At 34.6% G+C, this 11,292-nt stretch overlaps 1 protein-coding gene across 1 annotated transcript; it reads left to right on the forward strand.

The window, feature by feature from the left end:
- Positions 1-2,316: 2,316 nt before the first annotated feature.
- On the forward strand, positions 2,317-6,396 carry LOC114188075 (3-hydroxy-3-methylglutaryl-coenzyme A reductase 1-like). Its single transcript, XM_028076581.1, has 4 exons — positions 2,317-3,425; positions 4,249-4,430; positions 5,172-5,518; positions 5,805-6,396. Exons 1-4 carry the CDS (start codon positions 2,455-2,457, stop codon positions 6,045-6,047), a joined length of 1,743 nt encoding a protein of 580 aa, XP_027932382.1. The 5' UTR covers positions 2,317-2,454; the 3' UTR covers positions 6,048-6,396.
- The last annotated feature ends 4,896 nt before the right edge of the window (positions 6,397-11,292 follow it).

Here is an 11,292-nt window from a genome sequence, read left to right on the forward strand (position 1 = left end):
TTTAATTGAGACTAATAAAAATACGATGACCAAATTGAGATTTTAGTACAAAAAAGAAGACCAACGAAGTATTTTAACCTTAAAATTACTCGAGCTAACCTTTGTAAATCTCCATTTTGCATGCAAGCTAGTAGCATGGTCATCACATCCACTGTCATCATGCTTCGTCTTCTCATGACTCAAAAGAGAAGATTTCACATCATCATGGTTTAAACGCTCACACCCATATATTATAGTTTGTCGAAAATGTTTGAATGATGGGTAAAGAACATAGCAACATCATTAATTAGCGTTCACTAGATAATTTCTATGCCATATTTTTAACTTCACAACCAGTTATATATATATATATATATATATATATATATATATATATATATATATATATATATATATATATATATATATTCTTATGTAAGGCCTTACATCCATACGAAGAATTGTTAGTAATTTTGGGTCATGCATATATATGATACATAATTAAATGTGTTAGATCCATTATTTATAAAGCCAAATAATAAAGTGATCTGACTAAATTAAAGATTTGGCTAAAGGCATATGTCATGAAAATAAATATTGTGTAGAGACCATTTAGTAATTTCTAATTTGATGAGGGACCAAATTAGAAATATTAAAACTTAAGTAATTCAGTTTATAAATGATTGTGGTCCCCTCCTGAGAACACACACAGAGTCATAACGTACTTTTCCTGTTCCTTTCTCTCTATCCCCATCAAGAGAGAAAACCAAAGGGAAATAAGGGTGCTCTACAGGAGAAAGATCACTGATCAGTAGTGCTCTAAAGGACATCGTTATGGCTAATTCAGGTACGCTTCCGTTTACTGTTTACAGCATGATTATCAGTATAGGATATTGTGTATGAGTTTATGATTGATTATTAGGATCATATTATGTTTATGCTTACAAGAATGTATCATTGTTGCAATATATCAAGATGATTGGATATCATCTTTTTGTATAAGGAGTTTAATTTTGACCACAATGGTGATGTGGTTTTATCAAACAAAACCTTTTGTAACATATTTGTTGCAATATATCAAGATGATGTGGTTTTGACCACATGATTGGATACATAATTGAATCACAGAAAGAATCGTATTATCATTTTCATTCCATTCAGATTGTGTTTCTGTGGAAGACTTCTTCTCTTTTTGAGAAAGTATTACTTTCAAGTTTTGTTGTGTTAACCACAACCATCATATGAACTTGCCACATTCCAAAGTTGGTGTGTTCATCAAACAATTAAATGTCAAATTTTATAATTATAATTCTTAATACAAAATTTTACAAACCACTTTATGCTATGGTAATAGTTTGTTATAATAAATGTACAAATAAAATAGAAATGTAACTACACAAGTGGTTTAGTACATACACCCACTAGTAACAACAATTATTATATAAACCAGTGAAAACACTTCACTTTTTTTTATTTTAAAATAAATATAAATAACTTTTTATTTATTTTGTAGATAATTTATTTTATTAAAGATACTTATTTTAGTTTAAAAATGATTAATTTAAAATAAAAATTAAATGAATAAAAGTTAAATCTAACCAAACGGTAGATAAAAAATGAAAAAAAAATATTTTAATTTAAGAAAAAACAATTATTTATTAAAAAGTAAAATTAAGAATAGAAATATGGACACTAAAATGGAGTAGTATAGATATTTGAAATGAAAATAAGAAAATAATAATGATGATAACTCAACACTCAAATCCCAAAAGTTCAAATGCACACAAAGTACCTCATTATTTTCTCACCGATGTATGGACTAACACCTCTAAATAACAAAGAGAAATATAAATAACTAATGTATTTTTAAGACAGTAATACTATTATGTTACAACTATTGTTATTATTATATTCACAAATGAGAATGTCTTTAATGTATAAACATTGCATGCATGTGAGGATCATACATTACATACGAAGTGATATTTCTTCAATCCTCGCATATTATGTGTCTTTAGACTAAAAGAAATAATTAATTGAAAAGAAAGAAAGAAAAAGAATCATATTTAACAAAAGTAAGTTTTGGAATACCCTTGATTAAATACATCAAATATTAGTCTTATACTCATGGATAAAAATATTTGTTGACAAAATTAAGAAAGATTGAAAGCATACGAACTTACATGTCCTTGGTAATGGTGTGGATTAAGGACCAAAATCATGGTTTAGGATGGATGACTTTTGTTGGTTTTATTGAAGAGAGAAAGTAGGGTCGAGGAGCACGTGGGGAACGAAAAATCCAGTGTGGGAGATGACAGTAGTTGATCACTTGTCCCGCGCTGCCCTCACTCAGTCTCTGTGGATCACCATATTCACGCACACGCTTCTCTCCTTCGCACCATTCATACATTCATTCCACTCTTTCTCTATAAAAATATTTTCCCTCAAATTTCGCCACCACTCTCTCCCCGCTCCATGGACCTCCGCCGTCGATCCTCTTCCGCCGCCGCCAAGGCCTCCGACGCTCTCCCCCTCCCCCTCCACCTCACCAACGCCTTCTTCTTCACCCTCTTCTTCTCCGTCGCCTACTACCTCCTCAACCGCTGGCGCGACAAGATCCGCGCCTCCTCCCCCCTCCACCTCCTCTCCCTCTCCGACATCGCCGCCGTCTTCGCCCTCCTCGCCTCCGTCATCTACCTCCTTGGCTTCTTCGGCATTCACTTTGTCCAGTCCTTCGTTACCCGTCCTGCCGACGACGACGTAGAACCATCGGAATGCACCTCCCTCGACAAAGTCGACGGCCAAGAAAACGTCATGATGGCCGACTCAGTAACCAAGGGAGCTTCACAACCTTCTCCACTTCACTGTACGGAACCAGTGAAACTTGTTGCGTGCGGAGTCGACAATGGCATCATGGAACCGGTTCTTAAAGAAGTTGTTTCCTCCGTTGACAGAGTCTATCATGATGAAGACGACGTCGTAATCGACTCTGTCGTAAACGGGAATGTTCCGTCGTACTCTCTTGAATCGCGTCTCGGCGATTGTCGCAGGGCTGCGGCGATCCGGCGAGAGGCGCTTCAAAGGACCACGGGACGGTCGCTAGGAGGACTGCCTCTGGAGGGGTTTGATTACAATGCAATTCTCGGGCAGTGTTGTGAGATGCCGGTGGGGTATGTACAGGTTCCGGTGGGGGTGGCGGGGCCGCTGCTGCTGGACGGGGCGGAGTACACGGTGCCGATGGCGACAACGGAGGGGTGTCTGGTGGCGAGCACGAACAGAGGGTGCAAGGCGATCTACGCGTCCGGTGGCGCTACTAGTGTGGTGTTGAGGGATGGGATGAGTAGGGCGCCAGTTGTGAGATTCGCGACGGCAAATAGGGCTTCGGAGTTGAAGTTCTTTCTGGAAGATCCTCTCAATTTTGATACCTTGGCCGTCATTTTCAACAAGTCCGTGTTTTCTTCTATGGTTTTCTGTGTTGGTGGAGGAAAAGGGGATTGTTGTTTTCTGTTTTTGTTTTTCCATATATTTATTTATTTCTGATCTTAGTTTGAGTCTGGCTTGTAAATGTGGAGTTACCTAAATGGGAAGTTAAAGGTAATTAATTCCCTGAAAGTAGAATGCTTTTCTCCATGATTTGAACTTGTCAGAATTTAAAATGTTTTATTTGTTATGGTTAATGTGATTATACGTTTGATGTTGATTTTCTTTTATCTTGTTTTGGTTGATGGTTAAGAAATCCATTATTTCAAATCAGTGTCATTTTTTGTTTGTTGATTTGGGTCATGCTAAGTTTGATCTTGATGGATTTATCTCTGTCAGGAAACTAAGTTCTGTAACTTTTTTTGGTTGTTTCTGAACTTGCAATAATCTACACCCTAATTGACTGGTTGTTATTTGAAACTTGGATTTATGAATTTCCTTTCTTTTTGTTGACTTTCCATACTGCAGTTGAATGATATTTTGGGCTGGGAATCTTTTTTGAAGTATGGATTTAGAAATTTATTGCTGTCAATTTTTCTTTCTCTTTTCTGTCCCTTTAATTGTTCTGAATTTCTATTTATTTATGTTGAGTTTTTGGTGTTTGGTGAGTTTCATTACTCCAGTGCTTCTTTCTATGAATTGGGATAGAATAAATAAGGAATAAAGAGCTAAAACTGGATCTTTAATTAGTACAGGGTACAGTCCATTTATTGCAGTTTTGGAAACATTTATTTGTTTCCGGATGATTTCAATTTTTACTGAAACTGATGTTTGTTGCTTGTGCTACAGATCAAGTAGATTTGGCAGACTTCAAACCATTAAGTGCTCTATTGCGGGGAGGAATGTTTATCTTAGATTTACCTGTAGTACGGGTGATGCCATGGGAATGAACATGGTTTCCAAAGGGGTTCAGAATGTTCTTGATTTCCTTCACAGTGATTTTCCTGATATGGATGTTATCGGCATCTCTGGTAACTTTTTCCCTTTTTCACTTTACTGGGTAACCCTTATTGTTCATTAACAAACCTGATACTGTAGATTTCTTTATTTAGACCAAAGTGATCCTGCAATACACCGAAAATTTTTTTCTTATTTATTTCAGCAATATCTTTGAAATGACATGTATTTACTTTTCAAAATTACTTTTCTACTCATTTTATCTATTTTATTTGTTTCTTATATACAGAAAAAGGGCTATAGTTCGTTATCTGATTTGTGGTGACAGAACATTTTCCTAGTTAGAGTAATCGCATTAAATCTGTTGTCCTTTAACTTATCAACCATGAATAGGATCTGTCAGTTTGATGTAAGAAGTTGAACAGTCACGTCACTCCCGGACTCCGTCACCTGCTTCTGTATCGCGTTGGATTCCATTTGTGTGCTACTATAATACTATTCTCTTCTTTCAAAAAGTCAAACTCACTTTGGTATTAGCTTTTCCTCTATGCATGTATTCGTTGAATGTGTGATGAACCAAGCATCTCCGTTTAAAATCTTATCTCAGAATTTGCACTATTAAATGTAACTTTCATATAAAAGTGAAATCACAATTAAAAGTAACTTTCATTATTGTCAAATTGGAAAAGTTAGTGAAATAATCACCTTTATATCGAAGTGGACCCCATTAGCTAATCTTTGGTTATACCTTGGGTGTTGAAACTGTATTTGGTTTCAATTGTAATGATTAGTTATTTATTGATTTTATTATTCAGGAAATTACTGTTCGGACAAGAAACCTGCTGCAGTAAATTGGATTGAGGGACGTGGGAAGTCAGTAGTATGTGAAGCAACTATCAAAGAACATATAGTGAAAAAGGTGTTGAAGACGAGTGTGGCAGCTTTGGTTGAGCTTAACATGCTCAAAAACCTTGCTGGCTCTGCTGTTGCTGGTGCACTTGGTGGATACAATGCTCATGCCAGCAACATTGTTTCTGCCATTTTTATAGCCACTGGTCAAGATCCGGCCCAGAATGTTGAGAGTTCCCATTGCATAACTATGATGGAAGCTGTGAACGACGGGAGAGATCTTCACGTCTCCGTGACCATGCCTTCCATAGAGGTGAGTTTTACATGGAGTCTTTTGGATAAACTTCTCTTTAAGTACTTCAAGGAGAAAAAAAAGAGAAAATATAAAACACATATTGTTTCTCTACAAGTTAAAATCACATACACTTCAACTTTTGGAGAATAACTTTTAGAAATGTGAAGTGCACAGTGGATTTTTGGTTCAACGATTTGTTCTATTCATATAACCTTCTTATTTTCTTCGCCACAAGTGTTTATGGAGAATTTTATGTAGTTAATGTACCAATTCTAAGTTTGTGTAAGACTCGTGATCCTTTCAGGTGGGCACAGTGGGGGGTGGAACTCAACTACCATCTCAATCTGCATGCTTGAATCTTCTTGGTCTGAAGGGTGCAAGCAAGGATTCACCAGGATCAAACTCAAGGGTTTTGGCGACCATTGTTGCTGGATCTGTTCTAGCAGGGGAGCTGTCACTGATGTCTGCTATAGCTGCAGGGCAGTTAGTGAAGAGCCACATGAAATACAACAGATCAAGCAGAGATATGTCTAGAGTGTCATCTTGAGAAGGAAGGAGGAGCATGTGGCTCCAGCCTTTACTCGTGATTTCAAAAGTGAAAGTGGGGCTCTGTTGATGGGTCAGGATTTTTGAGAGTGAAATGGAAGACATCACTTTGCTGACACCCATGTGAAGTTTCTTGGCTTGTATTGATGTCTGTAAATGTATCATAAGTTGTTTTGGTGAGCCCCTCGCGACTATTCATTCACCGTACAAGTTTGGTAGCCTAGTTGGTGAGTTATAGAATGAAATCTTAATCTTCTCCAAGACTTTAGATTTTTCTTTTGTTGTTCTGTACTAAGATTCTAAACAAATGTTCAGTATTGTATCATTTTCTCTTACTCTTCTGTTTCTAATTGGGGACCAGAAAGCGGGGTGGTTTCTTTTTCTCTTGTCTCGTTGCTAAGTGGAACCAATGAACTAAATTGGACCACTTATTCCATATAATTTACCATTTCTTTGGTGGATCTTGTGTTTGTGTTTGGACGAATTAATTTAAAAGAATAATTCATTTATTTGAAAATTTTGAAATGTTTCTGTGAAAAATAACATGTTCGAATGAAAAAATTAAAAATTGAAAAGTTTTAAAAAATATTTTAAATAATTAAAATAGCAGAATTTGAAATTCAATTAAAAAAAGTAAGGAAATTGAAAATTTTCAAATTGTTGAATTGTTCATTGTTTAGGAAAAAAAAATCATATGTCCAAACAATCAAGTTGAGCTAGTTAAAAGGTCGGGATGATTTGATTCAAGTCGAGTCGACAAGAGTCGAAGGTCGAATCGAATCGGCACGGGTCGAAGGTCGAGCTAGATCGGGTCGAAGGTCGAACTGAACCGGGCTGGTTGGTTTGGATTGAAGGTCAAGTAGAGTTAGTTTGGACCGCAGGTCGAGCCAAGCTGGTCCAGACCAAAGGTTGAGCCTAGCCGACTCATGCCAAAGGTCGAGGCAAGCCGCCTCAGGCAGAAGGTCGAGACGAGATTGCCTTGACCCAACTCCACTTGAGCCAAAGGTTGAGCTGGGTCGGCCTTGACCAAATGTTGAGCCAAGTTAGCCCGGACTTAAGGTCTATACAAGATCATTCTTGGCTGAGTCTGTCTTGGCTAAAGTTCGAGCCAAGTCGGCCAGGGTAAAGGTTTAGTTGAGTTGTCCTAGACATAAAGTTTAAATCAATCTATCCTAGTTGAAGGTTAAATCAAGTCAACTCGGGTCAAATTGGTTTGAATTGGTTGAGGTCGAATCGATTCAAATTGTGTTGAGGTCGAATCAATTCGAATCGATCTAAGTCGAACTAATTGAGGTCAAACTAGATTAAATTAGACTCAAAAACATAGTTGAATTCGCCATAAAATAGAAATTAATTTGTTTTATCCAAATAAAAAAAATTAAAATATAAGATATTTCAATTACTTCATTCAAACTAATTATTTAAAAAGTTGAAAGAATTCAATTATTAACTATTTCCATTTCTTCAAATAGTTAAAATTCCAGTCCAAACACACGCTATCCATGTTTTATGTGCTAATTTTCAACTCTGCAGAAGTATTAACAATGATATTTATTTGACATGTTTCATTAATTATTTTTTCGTTTTGTCCTTGGAATTATTTGCCAACCCCGTTACCGGTTGATATCTTGTTTCATTAACTCGTAGTTTGTTTGAGTATGTATAAAAAAATCCAAGGTAAACACTTCCCAACAAATCTATCAAAGAAATATCAAGAGGTAGATCTGGATTTTCGCAGTTACTGGTATCTTTATCTGCACGAAACACTTACAAACAATAATAAGTTCATTTAATTTTGTTTCTATCAGTAAATTATTCTATTTTAAGATCTAGATATTTATCTCTCCATAAAGATACCCTGAGCTACGCTTGTGTCACATTTTTTGAGTTGGAGTTTTGTTTGCTTTCATAGTATCTGTATTAGTATTTGCACCCTGAGAGTTTTAAAAGATAAAATATATTTATTATGTAAATTTAAATTTATGAAATATAATTAAATTTAATAAAAATATTTTATTTTGTAAAATTGAACTTTATATTGGAAATATTTTTATATTTTTTCTTAAAATTGTAAGGTTCACTTTTATTTCATATTTATGGACTCAATTAAATAAAAAATATAAGATCAAACCAACCCAGTTTTTTTTTCTTCATAAAACCTTTCAATTTCCCGCTCTATTTTCTTCTCTCAAACTTTCTCCACTTTTCTCCCCTTTTTCTAACTCCGTAGCTATCATTCCTTCCAACATAGGCTGAAACCGAGATCGTTGTAGAGTTTTCTAGAGATTAAACCGAACCTTTCCTCCCTCCACGTAAGTTGAACTTCAAACCTCCATTTCCTTTTTTCTCTTCAATTTTGAAGTTTCTGGTCTGATTTGGATTATGGTCATGGACCTTACTGTCTTCTCTCTTTGTTCTTGTTTGTTAGCTCCTTGAGCTATATTTGTGCTGTGGTACTCTTCCATTGGGGCTTGTCTTTGTCAAGTTAGCATCCATCAAGGTAAGGGAAGTTAGGGTTTGTAAATTTTTTGAAGTATCTTGCTTGTTTTTGGTCCTGATTCATGTTTAAAATGCCTGTTTGATGTTTGTGTTTGTTTGGAAATGAATGGCGTGTGGTTTGATTTAGGATTCTGATTGTGCATGTGTGAGCAAGTGAGAGTCTGTTATTCTCTCCCAAGCAAGGAACCTCTAGCCCAAGTGAGAATAACAGAAAGCTCCCCTTTGCTTCTACACGAGTTGTCACTCAAATGAGAATTCTCGCGGAAGTGAGAGCAGTCTCGCCTAAGTGAGAACTCGTAGATGTGCACTGTGCCTTCTGTTTGAGTTCTTGCTCAGGCGAGAAGATTTTAGCTTAAGCGAGAGGGTCATGTTGCTTGAGCGAGACCTTCTAGCTTAAGCGAGAATGTGGCAAATTGGTTTTAATCCTCTGATTTGCATCTGTGATTGGTTGAATTACTTTTAAAAGCATGAAGCATGTGACCATGCATGTATTGTGGGATATTATGAACTATATTTAATGTGTTTAACATGAGATGATGACTATTATGAGATAACATGTGAAGTATGTAAGGGTTTCATGGAGAAACCCCTTTTGATGATAAAGTAGTGTGTGTAATGACTTAAGGGTTCAAGTAAGGTTGCATCTTGACACTCTAACGAATAAGTAAAACTCACATAAAGTAGACCAGTTCATGTGGTGAGAGTAGTAGGAGGTTCTTGCAGTGGCGGATCTTCAGCCAAAATTTTGGGGGTGTCAAAATTTTGGTTGAAATACTCTTTTGGTCTATCTTTTCGTTCAATTTGTTTGAGATTTTTTAAAAATTGATGTACTTTGATTTTTTTCGTTAAATCTTTTAAAGCGGAAGGAAAATCTTTCATAAAAAATTGATACTAGGATCATCTCAATTACACCAACAAATCAAATAATCATTCATATTTACAACTTCAATTTTGATGAAAAATCTGATTCAAAAAATTTAACGAAAATGACAAAATTACATCATTTTTTCAAAAATCGGAACTAGATTGAGAAAAAAAAACTGGAGGTCCAACTTGATATTTTTGAACGAAAATAGAAACCAAAAAAATAATCTCAAAAATTTTATATAAATTAGTAAAAACATTGTATTCACTTTTTTCATGATAATAAATAAAAATTATAATTATTGTTATTACTATAATTATAAAATTAAATATAAATCATTTTTATAATTTTATTATCATTAATTTTCATTTATAATGATTAAATTTAAAAAAATAATCAAATAAAAAAAAGTTAAATTACACAAATAACCATTTAAATGATAATATTAATAAAATAATTATTTTTATTTAAAAATATTTAAAATATAAAATTAAAAAATAAATGTGGACAACCCAAAAAAAAACTTTTTCATATATATATATATATATATAAATATAGATGTATACAAATTTATTAAAATATCAAATATATAAAATATATTACAAATATTAATTTTTTGAAAAATATATTTATATATATATATATATATATATATATATATATATATATATATATATATATATATATATATAAATTGAGGGGGGCCATGGCCCCTCTTAGTACCTACGTAGGTCTGCTACTGGGTTCTAGTCTCTGGTAGGGGGTTCTTATGTGTCATAGGGTGAAACTCATTGACAATGGTTCTGTAGAGCAATAAAAGTTACCATAAGTGTAAGCAACCAATGAATCCGATTTCATTACATGTATCTAAATAATCAAGTTAGAGGATCTTTTATTGTTTGCTATCACATGTTGGTTGTGCTCAGAATCTGTTTATTCATCAAAAATAAAATAAAACTTATCATAATTATCAAATTTATTATTCAATATTGTCATGTATCTAATAAATTTGTAAATTCGCATATTATCCATTTCATACATAATTTATTAGTTAATTTGAAAAATAATTAATATGTTAAAATGTAATTAAATTATATCAAAATATATTATATATTATATAAGGCAGTGATAGTATTTTAAATTCTAACATGTTTATAATCATGAATTTTATATATATATATATATATATATATATATATATATATATATATATATATATATATATATATAAAATTTGAGGTTAATTATTATATCTAGAAACAAATTATAAGTTTTAACCAAAAATATATATATATAAATATTTTTCTCGCTACTGCCAGCGACGTGGTGGATGTCACGGTGGAGGAGAAGCGGGTATGGCCAGCGACGACGTGGTGGCCAACGTGTTTCGTGGTGCGCGACGTGGGTGGAGGAGAAGCGAGTATGTGTATGGCGCAGAGAAGAGAGTCGAGAAGAAGAGTCGCAGTCTTAGTCGTACAGTGTGTGAGGTGTCTGGGTGTAGAGTGTGTGAGGGAGGGATATGAAAAAAATTGTGCACGTGCTGTTTGTTTTAGTAAATGATACGGGCCACGGGCTGACCCGTTTTGGCCAGCGGGCTTGACGGGTCGGGCTGTCTCGTGTTGGCGGGCTGAATTTCTTGACTTGGCCCAAGCTTTTTCTGTCGGGCTGGCGAGCCGGCCCATCGGGCCCGACCCATTTTGCCATCCCTACATGTGACATTGTCACTACTACATCATATTATCATTGTCACGTGACACGATGTTAGCTTGACACCTGACAAATTTTTTATTTTTCTTAAAAAATTAAAAAAAAAATCAAAAAATTCACGAATTGACACGTGATATCTCTTTAACGTTGTTAGTACAGTACTAACAGAAAGGAC

This window comes from Vigna unguiculata, chromosome 6 (assembly GCF_004118075.2).
Source record: "Vigna unguiculata cultivar IT97K-499-35 chromosome 6, ASM411807v1, whole genome shotgun sequence".
In the NCBI taxonomy this organism is placed as follows: Eukaryota; Viridiplantae; Streptophyta; class Magnoliopsida; order Fabales; family Fabaceae; genus Vigna; species Vigna unguiculata.